At 37.0% G+C, this 21,953-nt stretch overlaps 6 protein-coding genes, 1 non-coding gene and 1 pseudogene across 13 annotated transcripts; 3 read left to right on the top strand and 5 right to left on the bottom strand.

The window, feature by feature from the left end:
* Positions 1–970: 970 nt before the first annotated feature.
* AT5G55875 lies at positions 971–5,446 on the top strand (annotated as a pseudogene; the record flags this gene model as incomplete). Its single annotated transcript has 1 exon — positions 971–5,446.
* Positions 5,447–5,653: 207 nt separating this feature from the next.
* Positions 5,654–6,328, top strand: AT5G55870 (uncharacterized protein; the record flags this gene model as incomplete). The annotated part of the gene is made up of 1 exon (NM_124969.1): positions 5,654–6,328. One exon carries the CDS (start codon positions 5,654–5,656, stop codon positions 6,326–6,328), a length of 675 nt encoding a protein of 224 aa, NP_200398.1.
* Positions 6,329–6,478: 150 nt separating this feature from the next.
* AT5G55860 (weak chloroplast movement under blue light protein (DUF827)) lies at positions 6,479–9,532 on the bottom strand. Its single transcript, NM_124968.3, has 3 exons — positions 9,190–9,532; positions 8,643–8,867; positions 6,479–8,571 (listed from the first exon to the last, which is right to left on the bottom strand). The coding sequence occupies exons 2-3, from the start codon at positions 8,817–8,819 to the stop codon at positions 6,799–6,801; spliced, it is 1,950 nt and encodes a 649-aa protein (NP_200397.1). The 5' UTR covers positions 8,820–8,867; positions 9,190–9,532; the 3' UTR covers positions 6,479–6,798.
* Positions 9,533–10,324: 792 nt separating this feature from the next.
* AT5G55856 (Ubiquitin-like superfamily protein) lies at positions 10,325–11,038 on the bottom strand (the record flags this gene model as incomplete). The annotated part of the gene is made up of 3 exons (NM_001125972.1): positions 10,325–10,402; positions 10,474–10,623; positions 10,973–11,038. The coding sequence occupies 3 exons, from the start codon at positions 11,036–11,038 to the stop codon at positions 10,325–10,327; spliced, it is 294 nt and encodes a 97-aa protein (NP_001119444.1).
* A 1,292-nt stretch (positions 11,039–12,330) lies between these two features.
* On the bottom strand, positions 12,331–13,160 carry AT5G55855 (Ubiquitin-like superfamily protein; the record flags this gene model as incomplete). 2 transcript variants are annotated; one of them, NM_001345166.1, is made up of 3 exons in its annotated part: positions 12,474–12,545; positions 12,613–12,762; positions 13,095–13,160. In NM_001345166.1, 3 exons carry the CDS (start codon positions 13,158–13,160, stop codon positions 12,474–12,476), a joined length of 288 nt encoding a protein of 95 aa, NP_001332619.1. The 2 variants fall into 2 exon arrangements, with proteins under 2 accessions (NP_001318806.1, NP_001332619.1); NM_001345165.1 differs by lacking the exon at positions 13,095–13,160 and having other exon boundaries at positions 12,331–12,545; positions 12,613–12,760.
* Positions 13,161–13,664: 504 nt separating this feature from the next.
* NOI (RPM1-interacting protein 4 (RIN4) family protein) lies at positions 13,665–15,663 on the bottom strand. Of its 3 annotated transcripts, NM_001161310.1 has the most exons (4): positions 15,343–15,589; positions 15,211–15,258; positions 14,230–14,422; positions 13,733–14,159 (listed from the first exon to the last, which is right to left on the bottom strand). In NM_001161310.1, the coding sequence occupies exons 1-4, from the start codon at positions 15,346–15,348 to the stop codon at positions 14,014–14,016; spliced, it is 393 nt and encodes a 130-aa protein (NP_001154782.1). In that variant the 5' UTR covers positions 15,349–15,589; the 3' UTR covers positions 13,733–14,013. The 3 variants fall into 3 exon arrangements, with proteins under 3 accessions (NP_001318805.1, NP_001154782.1, NP_200396.2); NM_001345164.1 differs by lacking the exon at positions 15,211–15,258 and having other exon boundaries at positions 13,665–14,159; positions 14,234–14,422; positions 15,343–15,663; NM_124967.3 differs by lacking the exon at positions 15,211–15,258.
* Positions 15,664–16,204: 541 nt separating this feature from the next.
* On the bottom strand, positions 16,205–20,972 carry AT5G55840 (PPR superfamily protein; the record flags this gene model as incomplete). Of its 3 annotated transcripts, none has more annotated exons than NM_001345162.1 (4): positions 16,205–16,931; positions 17,008–17,103; positions 17,183–20,521; positions 20,762–20,972. In NM_001345162.1, the coding sequence occupies 2 exons, from the start codon at positions 20,925–20,927 to the stop codon at positions 17,277–17,279; spliced, it is 3,411 nt and encodes a 1,136-aa protein (NP_001331238.1). The 3 variants fall into 3 exon arrangements, with proteins under 3 accessions (NP_001331238.1, NP_200395.2, NP_001331239.1); NM_124966.3 differs by having other exon boundaries at positions 16,207–16,671; positions 16,774–17,103; NM_001345163.1 differs by lacking the exons at positions 16,205–16,931; positions 17,008–17,103; positions 20,762–20,972 and having other exon boundaries at positions 17,277–20,567.
* Positions 20,973–21,847: 875 nt separating this feature from the next.
* Positions 21,848–21,953, top strand: MIR156h. Its single transcript, NR_143354.1, has one exon. It is a non-coding gene; the product is annotated as a microRNA ath-MIR156h precursor (primary transcript).

Below are 21,953 nucleotides of genomic sequence, written 5' to 3'. Positions count from 1 at the left end.
TTATGTCATTGCTCACTATTTAATGTCTGTCTATGTGCCTCTAGACGTGTTCAATGATCATACTGGGAAACAATGTGCTTATTGCTGCTGTTGATGTTATACGCAAAGAGCCGACATAATATTTCTAGAGAAACAGAGTTTAATAATGCATTTCATAGGAATGGCAGAGATGTTGTTCTGGATGATCATTAGTATAGTGATAAAGATTTTTGGGTGAATAAAGTGGGTACTGGAGGAGTTGTGGGCCTAGTTCCCGATCATCTCACTTCTCTACATACTCTTATCGAAGCTATCAAGTTTGTTTTTAAACTGGACGAAGCTTTGGGAATATCCAATCTTCTCAACTTATTATAGAAAAATATCAAGTATATAATAAACAAATTCATAAGAAGATATAAGCTTTGGACTGATTCTAGAATCTTAAGTATACATGCATGATGAATGGTGATGACAACATTTTTTTGGAAATGAAATCATGGGGGAAAAAGAACAATTACTGAAGGGTTTGATTGTAATTAAAATGAAATCCAATTAAGATTGCGTTGGATCTTTATTTATAGAGATAGTGTTGAATCAAATCACAACTTTGAACAGAACGAACCAAAGCAAATCGAGAAAATTTCGGTTCTACTGACCGCATAAACTTATTTATTCATCAACTAGGGTTTGTTTAATACTTTCTTAATCAAATCTAAATCTATTGGGGATAGAGTAGAATCTCTTGTGATATATTTTGTGACAGAGTTATGTCCTATAATTTAGGGATTCGAGTTTATTTTATACGATGACTCTCTTGTATAAATATCACACTTTGTGAATCAATAAACTCAAGTTAGTGCAATACCTAATTCTACATGGTATCAGAGCTCTAAAGATCTAAACCTATAAAAATTTTCGTTTCTTATTCGATAGTTTCGAATTCGTTTCCGCTTTTCTCTTTAAAACCTTGGTTCTTGCGTGTCAAGAAATCATGTCTATTGCAGAAGAAGTCTCCTCTGCAACACATCCACGTACCAATCAACAACCAGATGTAACCAAAGTGTCTCCGTACACTCTGGCCAGCTCCGACAACCCAGGGGCCATGATTTCCTCTGTTATGTTAACCGGTGACAATTACAACGAGTGGTCAACAGAAATGTTGAATGCACTTCAAGCCAAACGTAAAACTGGTTTTATCAATGGTTCAATCTCAAAACCACCATTAGATAATCCGGATTATGAGAATTGGCAGGCGGTAAACTCAATGATCGTGGGTTGGATTAGAGCCTCCATAGAACCAAAAGTCAAATCCACGGTCACCTTCATATCCGATGCTCATCAACTATGGAGTGAATTAAAACAACGTTTCTCTGTGGGAAACAAAGTTCGTGTTCACCAAATTAAGGCTCAGCTTGCTGCGTGTAGGCAAGATGGACAGCCTGTTATTGACTACTATGGTCGCTTGTGTAAGCTTTGGGAAGAATTTCAAATTTACAAACCAATTACTGTTTGTAAGTGTGGCTTGTGTACCTGTGGTGCTACTCTTGAACCTTCCAAAGAAAGAGAAGAAGAGAAGATTCATCAGTTTGTGTTAGGACTCGATGATTCACGCTTTGGAGGGCTCTCTGCTACACTTATCGCGATGGATCCGTTTCCATCTCTTGGAGAAATCTACTCTCGTGTTGTGAGAGAAGAACAAAGACTCGCATCAGTTCAGATTAGAGAGCAACAACAGTCGGCGATTGGGTTTCTTACTCGTCAATCAGAAGTTACAGCCGATGGAAGGACTGATTCTTCGATTATCAAGTCTCGTGACCGCTCTGTTCTCTGCTCACATTGTGGGCGAAGTGGTCATGAGAAGAAAGATTGCTGGCAGATAGTCGGGTTTCCTGATTGGTGGACAGAGCGAACCAATGGAGGTGGACGAGGATCAAGTTCTCGTGGTCGAGGAGGACGTAGCTCGGGTTCTAATAACTCAGGTCGGGGTAGAGGACAAGTCACTGCGGCTCACGCTACAACCTCCAATCTCTCATCCTTTCCAGAATTCACACCGGATCAGTTGCGGGTTATTACGCAGATGATTCAGAATAAAAACAATGGCACCTCCGATAAATTGTCTGGTAAGATGAAACTTGGCGATGTTATTCTTGATACGGGAGCATCTCACCATATGACTGGGCAGCTTTCTCTCTTGACTAACATTGTTACTATCCCTTCGTGTTCTGTGGGATTTGCGGACGATCGAAAAACGTTTGCTATAAGCATGGGAACATTCAAGCTTTCAGAGACTGTGTCTTTGTCTAATGTTCTTTATGTCCCAGCGTTAAATTGCTCATTAATATCTGTTTCCAAGCTAGTGAAACAGATCAAATGTTTGGCATTGTTCACTGATACAATTTGTGTTTTACAGGACCGATTTTCGAGGACTTTGATTGGAACCGGGGAGGAACGTGATGGAGTGTATTATCTAACGGATGCGGCTACAACAACGGTGCATAAAGTGGATGTCACAACAGATCATGCTTTGTGGCACCAACGTTTAGGACATCCAAGTTTTTCTGTTCTTTCATCTTTACCTTTGTTTTCGGGATCCTCTTGTTCTGTTAGCTCTCGTTCTTGTGACGTATGTTTTAGAGCAAAACAAACAAGAGAAGTATTTCCAGATAGTAGCAATAAATCAACAGATTGTTTTTCTTTAATTCATTGTGATGTTTGGGGACCATATCGAGTGCCATCTTCATGTGGAGCAGTTTATTTTTTAACAATAGTGGATGATTTTTCAAGGTCAGTTTGGACATATCTACTATTGGCAAAGTCAGAAGTTCGTAGTGTTCTTACTAATTTTCTTGCATACACGGAAAAACAGTTTGGAAAATCTGTTAAAATCATTCGCAGTGATAATGGTACAGAATTCATGTGTCTTTCATCCTACTTTAAAGAACAAGGCATTGTTCACCAGACTTCGTGTGTAGGAACTCCACAACAAAATGGTAGAGTCGAGCGCAAGCATAGGCACATTCTGAATGTTTCAAGAGCACTCTTGTTTCAAGCATCACTACCAATCAAGTTTTGGGGAGAAGCAGTCATGACAGCAGCTTATTTAATCAATCGTACACCGTCTTCTATTCACAATGGTCTCTCTCCCTATGAGTTGCTTCATGGATGTAAGCCGGATTATGATCAATTAAGAGTCTTCGGCTCTGCTTGCTATGCTCATCGTGTTACACGGGATAAAGATAAGTTTGGTGAGAGAAGCCGTTTATGCATTTTTGTTGGCTATCCATTTGGACAAAAAGGGTGGAAAGTATACGACTTGAGTACTAATGAATTCATAGTCTCTCGTGACGTGGTGTTTAGAGAAAATGTGTTTCCTTATGCAACAAATGAGGGTGATACGATCTACACACCACCGGTCACTTGTCCGATCACTTATGATGAAGATTGGTTGCCATTTACGACTCTAGAAGACAGGGGGAGCGATGAAAATTCTTTGTCTGATCCACCGGTTTGTGTCACTGATGTTTCTGAGTCAGATACGGAGCATGATACTCCACAAAGTCTTCCGACTCCAGTTGATGACCCACTTTCTCCGTCTACAAGTGTCACTCCAACTCAGACGCCAACTAACTCTTCTAGTTCAACATCACCGTCTACAAATGTCTCTCCACCCCAGCAAGACACCACTCCGATTATTGAAAACACTCCTCCGCGACAAGGAAAACGACAAGTTCAACAACTTGCTCGTCTGAAAGATTACATTCTATACAATGCTTCTTGCACTCCAAACACTCCTCACGTTCTCTCTCCTTCTACATCTCAGTCCTCGTCATCGATCCAAGGTAACTCACAATATCCTTTAACGGATTATATTTTTGATGAGTGTTTTTCCGCAGGACATAAGGTGTTTCTTGCTGCAATCACTGCAAATGATGAGCCTAAACATTTTAAAGAAGCTGTTAAAGTTAAAGTCTGGAATGATGCAATGTATAAAGAAGTTGACGCACTCGAAGTTAACAAGACATGGGACATTGTCGATCTGCCAACTGGAAAAGTAGCTATTGGAAGTCAGTGGGTTTACAAAACAAAGTTTAATGCTGACGGAACGGTTGAACGTTACAAAGCTCGCCTTGTAGTTCAAGGCAACAATCAAATTGAAGGGGAAGACTACACGGAAACCTTTGCACCAGTGGTAAAAATGACAACGGTCCGTACTCTTCTTCGTCTAGTAGCTGCTAATCAATGGGAAGTATACCAAATGGATGTTCATAATGCCTTCCTCCATGGCGATCTTGAAGAGGAGGTGTATATGAAACTTCCTCCCGGGTTTCGACACTCTCATCCTGACAAAGTTTGTCGCCTTCGTAAGTCACTATACGGTTTAAAACAAGCTCCTAGGTGTTGGTTTAAGAAATTGTCTGATGCTCTTAAAAGATTCGGGTTCATCCAAGGTTATGAGGATTACTCTTTCTTTTCTTATTCCTGTAAAGGGATTGAACTTCGCGTCTTAGTATATGTCGATGATTTAATAATCTGCGGTAATGATGAGTATATGGTTCAGAAATTTAAGGAGTATTTGGGACGTTGCTTTTCCATGAAAGACTTAGGCAAGCTCAAATATTTTCTTGGCATTGAAGTAAGTCGTGGGCCTGATGGTATTTTCTTGTCTCAACGAAAATATGCCCTTGATATAATTTCTGATAGTGGCACTCTAGGAGCGAGACCGGCATATACTCCGTTGGAACAAAATCATCACCTTGCCTCCGACGATGGTCCGTTACTTCAGGATCCCAAGCCATTTCGTCGTCTCGTTGGTCGGCTACTATATCTTCTTCATACTCGCCCAGAGTTGAGCTACTCCGTTCATGTATTGTCCCAATTTATGCAAGCTCCTAGGGAAGCTCATTTGGAGGCTGCGATGCGCATAGTTCGTTACTTGAAGGGTTCACCGGGTCAGGGCATTTTGCTGAGTTCTAATAAGGATTTGACTCTCGAGGTTTATTGTGATTCGGATTTTCAATCTTGTCCCTTGACTCGACGTTCACTTAGTGCGTATGTGGTTCTGCTTGGTGGCTCGCCTATTTCTTGGAAAACCAAGAAACAAGACACGGTTTCTCACTCGTCTGCGGAAGCAGAGTATAGAGCAATGTCGGTTGCTCTCAAAGAGATCAAATGGCTTAACAAGTTGTTAAAAGAATTAGGTATCACACTCGCTGCGCCTACTCGTTTGTTTTGTGATAGTAAGGCTGCTATTTCTATTGCAGCAAACCCCGTCTTTCACGAGCGTACGAAGCATATTGAAAGGGATTGTCACTCAGTTCGCGATGCGGTTCGTGATGGCATTATAACAACACATCATGTTAGGACCTCGGAGCAACTAGCTGATATTTTCACTAAGGCTCTTGGTCGTAATCAATTCATTTATCTTATGTCCAAGTTGGGTATTCAGAATCTTCACACTCCAACCTGAGGGGGAGTATTGGGGATAGAGTAGAATCTCTTGTGATATATTTTGTGACAGAGTTATGTCCTATAATTTAGGGATTCGAGTTTATTTTATACGATGACTCTCTTGTATAAATATCACACTTTGTGAATCAATAAACTCAAGTTAGTGCAATACCTAATTCTACAAAATCTCTTGCAGCCTTTGCATTTCGGTAACAACATCTTACTCATGTCTCTGCTTCTAAACCAACCTTTGAAGCTACTATGCTTTCGGAGGAAACCTGTACTGGTAAGATCCTCTCTGATGCAAACCCCTCCTTGTTCAATCGTCGGCGTTCAACCTTGTGGAGCTGATCATCTCGGGAGACTCGATGTTATGATGATGTCTCGACGCACTTGCTTGGAAAAGAAGGTACCTCTAGAGTTGGTAAATAGTGATCCAATGGTAACGATCGGGTCATCCCATGGTTGGGTAGCTACTTTGAAGGAGGATGGTATATTGCGTCTCCAAGACGATCTAAACCCGGTTGCATCGGATACAAACCCTAAACGCATTCCCCTGCCTCCTCTTGTAACTCTGCCTCATTGCCAAACCCAAATCGTTCTACTTCAAATCAAATCAACACATTGTGTATTCTGGCACCTTACCTACAAACAAATCAACACGTTTCTAACCAATACAAATCAACACGCTCAAAATCATTTGTTCATGGATTCTAAAACACTTTCGAATCATATAAAAATAAAAATACATCAATTTCAATCCAAATACGGACTTAGTGTTATATACATTATTAATTCCATTAACTTGTTGAACCAAAAAAAAAAATTCCATGAAATTGATTTTGATATGGATTTCTATATACTTAAAAATCTGTTCTTTTGTAATTTGTATTTTAACTAAGAAACTTCTCATTATTTCTATTTTAAAATGATTGATTTGCTCAATATAACTTATATAAGTGATCAAAGAACACAATGATTTGTTTGGATTCCAAATAACGTAACATATCTAATCAAATACACCACTCATATTCCCACTCAGCAAACCAAATCGAGAATATTTCGGTCCTAGGAGGACTTCATAAACTTAGCTCAGTGTGTAATCCATTTAATTTCTATATTTTATCGTAAAGTTGAAGCTTATGCAAGAATAACAAATAGCATTCACAATCATAACAAAGAGCCAAAGTAAAACAACCACCTAAATAGCTTTGATCCAATTTACAGCAACAACCAGTTTTCTCACGTTAGACCAAAGCTGCAACTGCTTCTGATCTCAAACCACAAACCTTCTTTTACCAAAAAAAGCACACAACTTTCTGGATTGTTCACAACAAACAAAAAGTTCAATTCTCGAAAAAGAAGAAATCATCAAAAGGGTTTCTCTCCAGGGAGATATGAAGGAGAACCCCATTCCACTTGATTCTTCTTTCTGTTGAAGATTCCACTTAGATTCGGCATAAGCACTTTCTTTGATACCACAGATGTTTTTGTCTTCTCCAGTTTGTTATTGACAGGTTTCTGTTTCGGAGCTTTGTAATGTTGTTGCGGTGATGATTCACTGGCCATCTTCATCTCAGCTTCTGCGAGAATCCTTGTCGCCGCTTCCTCTGCTTTCTTCTGATCTCTTTCTCGCCATCTCCTGAGTTCTCCTTCAACCGCTTTCTTGGCAGCATCAGCCATAGCTGCTTTCTTCAGTGCCTCTTCTGTTGCAGTCTTTAGCTTCTTAATCTCTTCTTGTGTTGTCTCTAACTTCTTCAGTGTCTCGTTTTCGCTAGCTCTCACTGCTTCCACCTGAGCCAATGCAGCAGCCACTTTCATTTCTGCTAGCTTATCGAATACCTCAGCTCTCTTGCTCAGTGATTTGAACTCCTCTTGAGACAGTGTGATGCTCTGAGATCCAGACTCAGATGAAGTCGAATTACGTGCAGCGTTGGTTTTTTCAGACATTGACTTTATCTGTTCAAGCGCCTTTGTCTCGGCAGCTTTCGCTTCTTCGGCTTCATCTAACGCGACCCTTAGATGTAGCTCTGAGTCTTCAAGAGCCAGATGCGCAGATTCTGCTTCCTTCATTAACTCCTTAGCTTTGTTTCTCATTCCCTCAGCTTCTCGTCGAGCAGCTTCAGTCTCAGAAGATATCTGATTGATGGTTAACATCATATCTTCCAAAGCAGCCTTTGCTTTAGATTCCTCTGTAACACATTGTTCTAGCTCACTCTTACTTCTGCTAAGCTTCAGATGAAGATCTCCAGCCACAGATTCAATTTCAGCTTCCTTCGCTTCAACTTCATCATGCTCCATCTTCACATTCTTTAATTCTGCTTTAAGAGATTCCACTAACTCTTGCAAAGACTTCTCTTCTTCCACAAGTTTCTCGAATAAACCTTTAGCTTCATTCAACTCCAAACTCACACCATTTACGGAATCTATATCCGATGCTTTCGCAGTCTCCATTTGCTTCTGCAGTTCATCGATCTCATTATATGTCTCAGTCAACTGCACTTCAAGCTTCTTTGCAAATTCAGGGTCAAATTCATTCTTCAAAGCAAGTGATTTCTTGGCAGATTCTTCCATGCCAGCTTTATACGATTTCTGCTGAATCTCCTTCTCCGCAAATATCTCAGATTGTTCCTTTCGGGCTTGAGAACACGCAAGCTTCGTCTGTTCAACTGATTCATTAACAGCTGCAATTTCTTTTCTAAGCAACTCAATCTTCTCAGAATGAACTTTACTCACTTTCTTAGCTTCCTCTACTTTACTTAAAGCAACAGTCTTTGTTTCCAAAATCTCATTCGAAACCTGACGGATTTTCCTCAGCTCTTGCTTGGCGGTATCAAGTTCCTTACATACTTCCCCATACTCTTCCATATCCCGAGTCTGAGCATCACTACTACTAGCTACAGAAACATTCCCCGGTTTCGCTTCTTCAATTAGACTCTTAGCAGCTTCAGTAGCTTTATTTGCAGAATCTCTAGACTCATTAACCGCTTCAAGCTTACGAGTAAGTTCATCAACAGTTCTTTTAGACCATTCAAGCTCACTCAACGCTTGCTCTCTAATAGTTTCAGCATTCTTAAGCTGTTCCTTCAACTTATTCAACTCTTTCTGAGCCAAGTGAAGCTCTGTTTGCTTCACCAAAACTTTCTGCAAACCAACAAACACAAAATTCAGATTATACAACCTCTTAAAAACACAAAACTCTTAATGAATATTACCTCAGCAGACTGAGGATTCGGTTTTCGAAAAACCGGTTTCTCAGCGGAGAAAGCAGCTTCACCGAAAAGGTTAACCGCATCTTTAACAGATTGAAAAGGAGCACTTGTGTCAATCTCTCCAACCTCCACAATTGGAGAAGAGTCTGAAGAATCTCTACGTCCCTTCTTAGCAACCATTTTGCATTTTCTTTCTTTATATAGACTATAAAATCAAGGATTCACTACCTGATACAGAGAGAGACAACACAAACACAGAGAGCTCAAAATCAGTTTATTTCTGTTCCATTAATAGAAGATTAAGCAAATTAAGTAAATATCAAACAGTACACACATAAGGAAAAAATCAAAACCCTAAGAACATGTTATTAAGGGAAAGATTAATTAAACGAAGATCAAAGATGGTAACTTTTAATTAAACATAATCACCAAAATTTGTTACAGATTCTACAAACCAAAGAGGCTAATCTTAGAATAAAAGAAGCGTCTCTTCCACCGACGAAGAAATCTTCAAAACAAGCGATGGTGACAAAAAAAATTCGATTCGTACCTGATCGTTGCGGTTTGAATTTTTTTTGTTTTTCTGGGTCGATGAAGAAAACCCAGAAACGTGAAATCGAAACCGCGCCAAGAAAATAAAGGAAATAATCTAAAGGAGCGATTTTTAATTTTTCTCTGGGAGAGAAAAGACGATCGGAAAAAAGAAACTTTTGATCAGATAAAGATATCTCCGGTCTCGACGACGATGAATATAATCGAAAAAGGGAAAAAAGATTTGAGCTTTTGAAAGTTTTGAAATTTCTTCTGTAAATCAGAGAGAGCAAAGTCAGTGGCGAGGAGAGAGAAAGAAGAGAGACAGAGAGGAGAGAGGGACAAGAAAGGGAAGTGTATTTGGTTGACAAATGGCAGTTTCTTATTGGTCATCGACAAACCTAATTGTTTGATTTATTTTTTATTAGGACGGTGACTTTTTAATTTTCCTTTTAACCTTTTTGTGTTAGCGCATAATTCGTCGCTAATTAAAAATTTGTACAACATATATTTCGATTGAGTAATTGTTAACGTAATATATATTTCTATCTAGCGTAATTCATATGATATGGCCCAGTCAAGGTAATTACGAGAAATTTTCTGCAAATTCGGAAATTTTTTGTGGTGATTGATGGGCAAATGAAAAAACTATTTCGCACGTGAACTAGACGACATGTAATGCTAAAAAGATAGTTCTGATTATATTCATTTTGTTATCTGTATAGCTTGACTAGTCAAAATGGGCCACGGCTTCTAATGATGATCATATTTGACAATGATTTGTAATTGTACTTGTGTATATATCACATTTAATACGGAAATAGAATATATATCTAACTCTTTTCTTTGTTGCAATTTCCATGCGAGTGAAACATTACCTCTTTGATTCTTATATCTTTCGTGACTTAAACAAATATAACGATCAAGGACAATGCCCATCTATATATATCAATGCCCATCTATTCTCATATCTCTTACACTTCATTCAAATAACTTATAGATAACTCGTTCATACATAAACACCTTATCGTTGTTACTCGTTAACATCGATGAATAACCAACTCTTGTAGTACGAAAAAGTAGGTGAAAAGAATTAAACAAGACTATAAATTATTGATTTTTTGGTGAGTCGTTCTAACGACTTTAATATTCTCTTAATGGCGATGAAAGAAGCTGAACCCTCCTAGTTGTTCACCAAATGCTTCTATTTCGTCTTCGTCTTCAAGCCCAAGCTGCAATCGTTTTCGTTAATTTATCAACTTGATTCATATATACATTATTGGAGTAACTTTTTAAAAAATACCTCGTTGGGAGTTTGATTGAGTTTGATCCTATTTCCATCGAAGAGAAACCTTAGAGTAGACATTTCTACTCCAACTTTGTCAGAGTATGCATGCATCATCTTACGAAGCTCGACGTCCCTCTTAATCCGGAAGTACACACATATGTCGTCCTGTTAAATAGTAATTGTTACAAAACTTTTAACATGTTATACGTATCTTAGTTTTAGGACGGTTGAATATTATAATTTTTGCTATAAAAGATATACACTTTTGTTGGGAAATCTATTGCAAAATATATAAAATTAAAACAAAAAAAAACTAAAATCCTAACACTAATGAACATTACAAATCAATGATTGTTTTGCTGTCCTGCAAAAATCTCCAAAATATAATTATGTTTGAAATTTTTCTTGTTTTCACAATAGCATAACAAAAAAGTGATTCTTTTCAAAATTGAGTTACAAAACTACACCATTATCTTGTTTTTAGCATAAGTAATGGCGAAATTTATTCAAGTACCTGATTTTTAACTTTGACGGTGATATGTGACGACGGAATCAACGGTTTCTTGTCAGACGACGACATCGCTTCGCTTTCTATTATGACGGTTGGATTGTTCTTATAAACTGATTAGTTACATGATATATATATATATATATATATATATATATATATAGTATACAGATGAATCATATCATTAAATATCGATAAACGACATTAATGTTGGAGATGAATTTTGAATCATACGATTAAATGTTAAACCTTTTCGTTTTCAGTTCCCATTTATTTTCCTCCTGTGGGAATTTTGATCATCACAAACTTTCATTGACCTTTCTGATTTTTCTCACTTTGATCGAAAGAAGCGATTAAGGGGGTTTAGCTATAATCCGGTATGTTCCTAGTAAAAGCCCATCAAGATTTCCAACTTCAGTGAGTCATGCTTGTGTTTTGTGTAACACACCTCTAATCGTAATGAAATATTCATTCCGTTTGCAAAGAGTGTCGTTTAAGATTTAATTTTTGTTTCATTAAAGAGTGTCTTTTGATATTTCCAATTTAAAATTTGAATAAAAATCCTTTTTTTAACTCTATTGCTTTAATGTATTAATAGGAGATAGTATAATTTTATTTAGTGTATTAATAAGGAGTATAGAACTTTTAACATGTGTGAAAAATATGGAATGACTCTTTTTGTGGAACAGAGGGAGTATGATTCACTATCAAATTCTTAATTTTTCATCTTTATTAAATTTATAAATATCTTTATGGTTTTATTTTAATAACTTTTTGTTTGCATCACCTATTTAATTATTGCCGACTTTATTTCAATTTTTAGTCACTAATAATTCTTAAAACCAAAAAGACCCATTAGAATCTACGTAATTCGTCACTAATAAAATCCATACAAGATGATATTTCTATGTTAAGTTCTAAGTGAGAAAATAAGATATTTGAATAAGTAATTCTTAACGTATTATATATCTAATCTAGCATAATTCATATGATATGGCCCAATCAAGATAATTAATTACGAGACAGTTGTGCAAATTCGGAAAATTTGTGTGGAGATTGATGGGAAAATACAACTATTTCGCACGTGAACTAGACGACATGTAACGCTAATAAGATAGCTCCGATTATCATTTTGTTATCTATAATTCTATATAGCTTGACTAGTCAAAATGGGCAAAGGCTTCTAAGTTCTTCTAATGATGATCGTATTGACAAACGACAATGATTTTGTTATTGTTCTTGTGTATATATCTCACATTTAATACGAGAACAGAAAACTTCTATCTCTCTTTTTTGTTGCAACTTCCATGCGAACAAACATTACCTCTAACGTATAGATTAACTCTATATCAAAGAGAAAGTTCATCCATAAATCACCTTTTGCATTGTTACATCGATAAAAGGATACTAAAATCTTATTAAAAAGTAGGTGAAAATAATTAAACAAGATTTCAATATTGATCTTTTTGTAAACGCACTAATGACTTTTTATATCGTTAAGATACTCTTAATGGCGATGGCTGAACCCTGCTATTTGGTCAACAAATGCATCGATTTCATCTCCGTCTTCAAGATCAAGCTGCAATTCCTTTTGTTTCTCAATATGATTCATATGTAACATTTCTATGACAAAAATAAATAAATACCTCATTGGGAGTTTGATTGGGTTTGATCCTAATTCCATCGCAGTGAAACCTAAAAGCTGACATTTGTTGTCCAACTTTGTCGGAATATGCTTGCATCATCGTACGGAGCTCAACGTCCCTCTTAATCCGGAAGTACACACATATGTCATCCTATTTTATTATATTTACAAAAATTTAACATGTTAATCTATACGCATGTTAACTCAGCTTAATTTTAGATTGGTTAAAATTAAAAATATTATCATCTTTGAGGTTGTAGAAAGTATTCACTTATAGAAAATATGTATTTTTCTGTCAACGATTTAACCAACAGAAAAAAACCTAGAAACCTAGCACTTAGAATCAATGAATTCTTTGCTGTTTTGCATAATCTCCAAATACTTGTGTATGGAAAATTTATTGTTTTCACAATAGCATAACAAGAAAGTGGTCTTTTTAGAAAAAAATTTAACTTATAATAACATTAAGATTATTACAAGTACCTGACTTTTGATTTTGATGGTGATATGTGACGGCGGAATCAACGGTTTTTTGTCAGCTGCCGACATCTTCACACTTCACTTTCTAAGGTGACGGTTGGATAGTTCTTAACTGATTACTTACATGCAATATTTATCTATATATACAACAAACGTAAGCACATACAGTATATAAGTGACGATATAGATACAGATATGGGTCATATCATTAAATTATGATTAACACTAATTAAAGTTGGATATGAATTTTGAATCATACCCATTAAATTTTAAACCTTTTAGTTTTCTGTTCCCATTTATTTCCCTCTCGTGGGAATTAAAGTTGATCGTTTTGATCATCGCAAACTTTTATGCACCCTTTCCGTTTTTTTCTTTCTCACTTTGACCAAAAGAAACGATTTGAAACGAGACTAATCATTTTTGTATTCAGATTTAGAGGATCACAGAAGGGTCTCCAGTAATCTATTAAGGGCTTAGCTATATTCCAGTATGGGCCTAGTGAAAGCCCATCAAGATCCAACTTCAGTGTGTCATGTTTTTGTTTTGTATAATAAGCTTGTGTAAAAACAATTATGATATATCAAGTTCTTGTTCGTTTTCATTAATGAAACTTGTTTGATTTACTAAGGAGGAAAATATTAAAAAGGAGCCCAAGATAATATAATTTAAAAAATCAAGGAAAAAGACACCATAAAATCAAAAAACAAAAAGACCCCAAGAGAATCATTACATATAGACACAGTAACTGTGTTTTTTTTCGTTTTTCTTCCTTTTTTTTTTCCAATAAAATGGAGACACGATTTTACAGCATTTTAAGAAGAAGAAACAACTTCAAAGAAGAAGGAATCATAATCGTGATACTAAAGGTGGGTGAGCTCCAAATCATCTTAGGAACCTTTTTTTTTTGTGTGTGTGGGTAATTTCAAGAAAGACGACAATAAAACATAAAAAGAACCATTGCTTTTAGATGTGTAAGCACTGTGACTTTTTTTTTAGCAGCAAGCAAATCCATCTTTGTGTCTGTCAAGAGTCCACAGCTGGAGCTTGCATGCAGCAGAGCCATTTTTTCTGAAACCAAAGATAAAACCCCATTTAGTGTGACAATGGATCAAGGAGATAAAGATGAAGAAGAGGAAACTTACAGGCTGAGGTTTACTAGGATCTCCTCCTCCAGATTTAACATGACCCTCACTGGATTTACCGGGTGATCCCGGTTTGCCACCGGTCTTTTTCTCATCCCTAGCTTTGTTGAATATCACTGTAAAACCTTCTGCTGATGCTGGATCATTCACATCCCATTCACCAAATTTTGGCAAGGGACGACCTTTGTCCTGTTGTTCATATAAAAACCAAATGGTGAAATCAAGAAATAAGTTCAATCTTGCCAAGTAGATGAATTCATAAGCTAAGCAAGTCTTAAGTGGGAGCACATACAAAAGAGAAGAGGCAAGGATAAACCGAAAAAAAGAATCAACCAAGTAAATAAGAATGAGGACTTAAGGAATGGAACCTTTTCTATCATCAATAACGAGGAAAAAATGGTTTGTACAATTTGCCCAAACTAATTATAATTCCATTTTGTAGCAAACAATATAGAGCACAAGTCAAAAGGATTACCAAAACCAAACCATAAGAGAAATTTTAAAGTTCCAAACAACTTTATAATCCATTTGATTAGGTGAGAAAATAATAAAACCAAAAGTTTGAAACTAGTGGATTTCAATTGTGTCTCTAAATAAGCAAACAAATCCACAAGGCAAAAAGAACTTTTGCTTGTCCATAAACAATGCCACACAATATTCATGCCTCTTTCACTATCAATAAAATCAAAGAACAACAATCTGGGGAAAAAAAGATAAGCTAACACAAAGACAACAAAACAACTTCTCTTTATCAAACCTTTATTTCATCTCAAATCCAAAATCAGAAACCCTGAATCAAAAATCTAAGCTTAATCAATCAAATTCAGAAAAAGATCAAAACTTGAATAAAACCCGAGATCCAGAATCAGGATTATCAGATTCAACAACAAGACAATAGCTCATCAGAATCACAATTTCACATCTGTTTTTCTATTTAATCTAAGATTTTCAGCGGATATAAAAGAAACAACAAAAACCCTCCAATCAAAAGGAAACATATAATCATCTAACTCACCAAAACGAAACTAAAATTCTCAAAACCAAACAAATCGAATTCAAAACTGTTCTCAAGCATATGTATATAATAAAGAGAGGAGATTTAAACGCACCGACATGGCGTCTGCAGAAAGGAGGAAGATTTATCCCAAGAAAACTGGAGAAAACGATTTGAGGGAGAAATAGGAGAAGAAGAAGCCGCCGAGAAAACCAAGGAAAGTGAGAGAGAAATATATTTTTGATCGGAGAATATGGGAGACGAAGAAGAAAAAGAGAAAAGAGAGACTTTTTTAATTTTTCTCTCCTTTTCTGATTTTTCCTTTCTTTCTATAAAAATTCTTTTTTGCTTCTCTCTTTATTATCTCTCTCTCGGTGTGCGATGTCTGTAACGGTTTATATAAACGGAGTTATTAGACCCAAGTGACGTGAATCACTGTCTTTGGGTTTTTTTTTTAACGGAAAGATGAGCTGGCTAACGACTGTTAATTGAGGAGAGAGCATATATGTTGGTTCAGACCGATGTTAAGCGAGTGACTTGCTGGCACTGTTTTGTCTTTTTGCATTTATTCTTTTCTTTTTTTTCAGCTAAAAAAGGTTTTTCATTTAATTATTATTAAATAGATTATCAATTTGAACCATACACATATCAATTGGCTAAATCAATCTTCAGTCTTGTAAAAGATAATCTGAATCGATTTATCAATTAATCAAGTGGTCTATTTGTTTGATGAAATATGATTACTTTTAAGTAAATAATAGTCTTTTTTCCTCTTGTTTGATAAAAATTCTTAATCTAAAATGTCATCTGTCATCACTCTTTCTACCAATTTTACCAAACTAATTATATCTTAATCCACTTGCTCCATTCATTTTATACTCTTCAATATCTTTAATTATTTAGTATGGAGAGCAATAAACAATAGAGATTTGGTAAATTCAATAATTAATTTGTTGAATAGTAGCTGCGACAATTTGTTCATAATCATTTTGTTTACTCATAATAGGTGTAACCAAAGTTTAATATAATAATGATCTAAACATGTTATATATTTGATCTTAATTAAATTGTTAGTAGACTAACAGACAATGAACACATTTAAACATATAATAATATTTGTGTTACAGGAGGCTCACGAGTGGGTATTGCAAAATGGAACAAATCCAGTGATGCAAATCTGACTAACTGTTAGATTCTGTCTGCATCAAGATCCATCAGACACCATTCCAACACAACAACTAGTTTCTCGTTGTTCCGACATATTCATCAAAAAGAATCTTCAAAGACACAGAAGAAGCTTTTTTTTTTTGCTGCCATGGCTCTGCATCATTTTTCCCTGAACCATTATCTTTGGTGAGTCCAGATTGATTACAGGTGAATTCAGCACATGAAATGACAACACAGCTCCAGCTATTAAGAGCTTGTTCCTCCTCCTGCTTTGTCTCTGTAAAGAAAGACTTGGCCAGAGAGTCCAATATGTAAGAAACGAACAAACAAACAAGATCTTTAATGCAAGTGGAGTTAAAGACAGCGTTTATCAACCCACCTGGAAGTTTAAGAGATTCAATCAAACTCTCCTTTGGTGTAGTTTTTGAGTTGTATTTGTCAGAGAAAGGAGCCAGTAAGGTTGCACCTTCACTGTCTTGCTTGTCTTGTTCTGTATAACAGTACAAGCTTAAGCTTCTGGAACTGACTGGCACTCACCTCAAGAAAGTAAAATAATCATCACTATGATGCATAATTTATTGTCAATCAGAGAGAGAATGAGTAAGATGCATACTGTGAATCAGACAAAGTTCAAAGAGCTTTAGCTGGTTCTTCGAGAGAACATTACTTTGCAAATCCAGCTCTTCACGGTGACAAACTGCAATATCATCTAGAAAACAGAAAACACTATAAATAAGGATTTGTAAGGATCTCAGAGAGAGTAACAAACATTAGGATTCAGAACGAACCGTGCTACAGAGAAACAGATGCCTGTAATAAGCGTTAATACTAATTTGCGTACGGAAGTTGATCATATGATTACTCTTAAAGCTCGTTCTGATGTTAATCCTTCTTGTTACTTTGCAAGGCCTTCAGCTTCTCCATGGCCATTTTCAAGTTTCTGTGTGAATCTTGTGACAAGCTCATAGATGTTATGAATCCTCTTGCAAGTAAATCTTTCAAGATAATATCAGCCCCGGAGAATGCTGTTTCCCGGGCAAGTAACCCCCTGATGAGAGCTTTGTATGTAGTCGCATTGGCTAAAAATCCATCTCCTTTCATCTCTTCATAGAGTTCAAATGCAAGTGCCATATCACCTTTGGCGCAAAGTCCAGTAATCAAAACATTGTATGACACAAGATCAAGCTTCAGCCCACAATTGCTCATGACGACTCTCAATTCCAGGGCCTCTATAACATTACCGTTCTTGCAACACAAGTGCATTAGAGTAGTGAAACTAGCAATAGTCGGAACCAACTTCATTTTCAGCATAAACCGAAGAAGCAGCGTGGCTTCGTCAGCCTTACCGCATTTTGCAAGCGCTCTTACCATTGCACTCTCAGCTACATTAGGCGGACATATCTTATGTGCTATCATCTCTTCCTTCACCACAAACGCAGTCTTTATATCTCCCACTCTACAAAGTCCGTTAATCAGACCAATGTACTTCCTACTCTCGGGAGATATCCCTTGCTTCGACATTTCGTGCAAAACCATGCGAGACTCCTGGAATCTGTGGTTCCTGTTGAGGACACTTACCATGGCGTCACAAGTATCTTTGTCAAGCGAGATTCCGAGAGAGGTCATGACTTTAACCAAATCAAATGCCCAGTTGATTTCTCCATTTGCACAACACTTGGAGATTAGCATGTTGAACGTATACCTGTCAACTTCAACACCTCGGCATATGAATGCTTTCAAGATTTTAAGACCAATCTCCAACATGTTGGATTCACAAATTCCGAGAACAAGAGAATGGCATGTGAGCTTGTCAGGTAAAATGCCGTTCAGTATGATGGATCTATACAGCAGAAAGCTTGTGGATACATCTTTCCTCTTTGAATATCCATGCAAGAGAATATTGTAGGTAGTCAGATTAGGACCCCCATTTTGGTTCCCCATTTCGGGAAGTAGGTCATTTGTCTTCTCTATTTTCCCCATCCTTGAGTAACCGTCTATCATTGCATTTGTTGTGACAATATCAGGGGTATGGCCAAGGTTATCCATTTGCTCCCGAAAATAAATACCAGCTTTCCACTGGCCAGCCTTGAACATACCATCCACAAAACAGGTATACATCACTTTGTTCGGAAGTACATTACCTCGAGCTTCAGCTTCCTTAGCAAAGAGTATGGCAATAACAGTCTTGCCCTTCCTACACAATCCAGAAATAAGACTAGTATATGTATAACTGTCAGGCAGAATGCTTCGTTGCACCATCTCACCAAAAAGTGAGACAGCCTTGGCCAAGTTCCCTGATTTACACATTGCAGTGAGTAGTGTGTTGTACATTACAGTATCAACAGCTGCAGGAACAGCATGGAGGCTTTTCAAAAACTTCTCTGCCTCTCTTAAATGCCCACCTTTGCATAATCCCTTGAGGAGACTACCATATGTGAAGAATGTTGGGTGATGACCAACTTTGGTCATCTCATCAAATACAGAGAACGCTTTTAGCCCTTCACCTGAGTTTCCATACCCATTGATAAGACAATCAAAGCTAACAGTGTTAGGAAGAATACCATCACTTGTCATGCAACGCATAAATTCTTCTGCCTCAGCCACTTTACCAGCTTTACACAGTGAAGTAACAAGTACATTGAACGTGAAATGGTCTCGAGTATGCCCCTCAAGGATCATAGCTTCATAAATTCTTATTGCTTCCTTTAAGCATCCCATCCTACAACAATTGTATATCAGGGTTGAGTAGATGATGCCATTTGGACTAAGACCAACTCGGTAAATTCTACATACTATCTCCTTCGCAGTTTTAAACCTCCCCACCTTGCAAAATCCATTTATAAGAGCAGAGTATGTGACAATATCAGGATCAATACCATCTTTGCTCATTTCATTAAGCAGAACAACTGCCTCATCCAGAAACCCATTTTTGCATAACCCATCAATCATTCCAGTGTATGTTATTCGCCCAACACATACCCCATTTCTCTTCATTCTCATGTAAAAGCCTCTTGCTAGGTCAAACTCTGCATTCTTGCACAACCCATCTAAAAGTACACCATAACTAACTTCAGAAGGTGTAAGACCTTTTGCTTCCATCATATAAAACATCTTCAAAGCCTCTTTAAAGTTTCCCTCACTAATGTGTCCATCAATCAAAGCATTGAAAGTAACATGATTCGGGGAAAGTCCAAAGCTTAACATCTCGTTCAAAAGTTGACTAGCAATGAGCACCTTTCCTTCATTAGAAAACCCGTTAATAAGTGTATTGTACGTGACTTCGTTGGGGTGAATCATCCTCTTCCTCATATCCCTCAGCAACAAATAACCTTTGGCAATTCTATTGCTTCTGCACAAATCATGGATAAGCATATTATAAGTACAGACATCAGCGTCGACCCCTTTCGACTTCATGTGATCTAGAAGCTCAATAGCAGCTTTAAATCTTCCCTTTTTACAATACCAATGTAACACAGTATTGTATGTAACTATAGTTGGCGCATAACCACTCTTCTCCATCTTTTGCATAAGATAAGACGACTTTTCAAAGCTTCCTTCAGCACAGAGCACATTAATTAGTATATTGAAGGTAGCCACATCGGGACAAATCTTCCTCTTAAGCATTTCCTTCAAGAAAGACCAGACTGACACATCTTCACCACTCTTTACAACGGAACCTAGTATTGCATTACAAGTATATACAGAAGGGTTGAATCCATAAAGACCCATCAAGCGAAATATTTCCAGAGAATCTTGAATCATTCCTTCCCTCAAGTACACTCTAATCAAGATGTCGTAAACAGAAGGGTTTGAATTGCAAAGACGGTACGTGGTCATCAAAGCACCAAAAACAAAGCTTGATTTACCACTCATCAAAGATAACTCTTTTAAGATGTGTCTTGCTGGGTCATACATTCTAGCTCTAACTAGTATATGTGTAGTAATACAGACCAACTGAACAATATGGTCAGTCTCCAAACCAGGCTGCTTCACTACCCATTTAAGAAACTTCAAAGCCAGCTTCCCATGAACCAGTCTAAGACGAGCCTGCCTATAATCCATATGATTTAGAGATCCCCAACGGTCAATTGTAAGAATGTTGTATATGCTCTTCTCCATATCAAATCCTGTTTCATAACTCCCCAACAAGTTCAAATCTTTAGTCAAACACATCTAGAATATTTAGGAAATAAACATGATAGGATTCAAAATTCAGCAATAGCCACAAAATTTTTCACTCTACAATTCTAAAAATTGAATTTTTACACTTCTAATCAGGATCCTGCTATATACTATACATGAAAAGCTTGAATTGATTTTAAAATAAATCTGGAAACGCAATAAGAATATGAAGAAAACAAACTCACCAGAGACACCAAATGCTTGGTGAGAAGCAGAATCATCCCGTTTCGAAGTTTTGACAGCGCCGGAAGAAAACCACACTCGAGAGAAACATCCGAATTTCGAAAAACTGAGTTGTAACAGAGAGATTGCTCCATTTCTATGAGAAACTAAGCTCGATAAACCTGACATATCTGCTTCTTCAGTCAATTCAAAATGTTTGTTTCTCCTTCGCTGTGTTGCTCTCTCTCGCCACAAGCTGGAAACGTCGTTGGGCCAAAAATTAAAAAGGCCTGTTTTGTATATATATAATGGGCCTCTTGGTGTAAGCCTATCTATATACTCGACTCGTGTCAATCTAAATCAACACGTGCCTATTGACGAAATAAAAAGTGGGCCCTGTAACTAGCGAGTTCTCATTTAAACGGACGGCTGAGATTTAACAGCAGGATCGCAGGGTGGTTGAGCTGTCGATGACGACTTAAAGTTTTGCCTTGTTCATTTACGTGAAAGCAACTTCCGACTTTCACGCGTGCGAGATTTTATTCCATTTTCTTTCAGCTCTATTTATTAAATAACACATTTCACCACTAGAGGTTTTTGGCTCAAACCATTGCAAGAAACTTGAAAAATAAAATTGCATATCCCATTAGAATTTAGAAGCTTCAAAACAACAACCAAAAACCAAAACAAAAAACGTCGGATCATATGAATATTTTTATTTTTCTTTTAGATTCAAGTGACACATCTTTAGTTTCTTATTCACTTAAAAATATTATTAGAAGTGGAATATTGAAGAAATGAAACAAAATATAAATGAAAAGGAAGAAATTAATTAAATGTGATAGCGAAGAGGTAAGAAAGTGAAAGGGAGAATCTCCAATATTGTAGAAACTTCCAGATTCATGACTCTTAAGTAATCTCAGGACCATTTTCAGCTTCGTTTTTCTATCACACACTATAGCCGGTCTCCACCTCTTATTCACCGGGTGTAACCAGTAAACTCATCCTCTTCGCTATAAATGACAGTCACAGAGCCACCGTCACTGCTTACTTACGCCGCACGTCACATCTCTTTTTCTTCTTCTTCTTCTATTCCTCCCGAGAAGAAGATGAAAAATGTTGACAGAAGAAAGAGAGCACAACCTGGGATTAGCAAAAAGATAGTTTTGCCCTTGTCGGGAGTGTGCTCTCTTTCCTTCTGCCACCATCATTGCG

Source organism: Arabidopsis thaliana, chromosome 5 (genome assembly GCF_000001735.4).
Source record: "Arabidopsis thaliana chromosome 5, partial sequence".
NCBI lineage: Eukaryota > Viridiplantae > Streptophyta > Magnoliopsida > Brassicales > Brassicaceae > Arabidopsis > Arabidopsis thaliana.
This window is presented reverse-complemented; position numbering and strand designations above follow the sequence as displayed.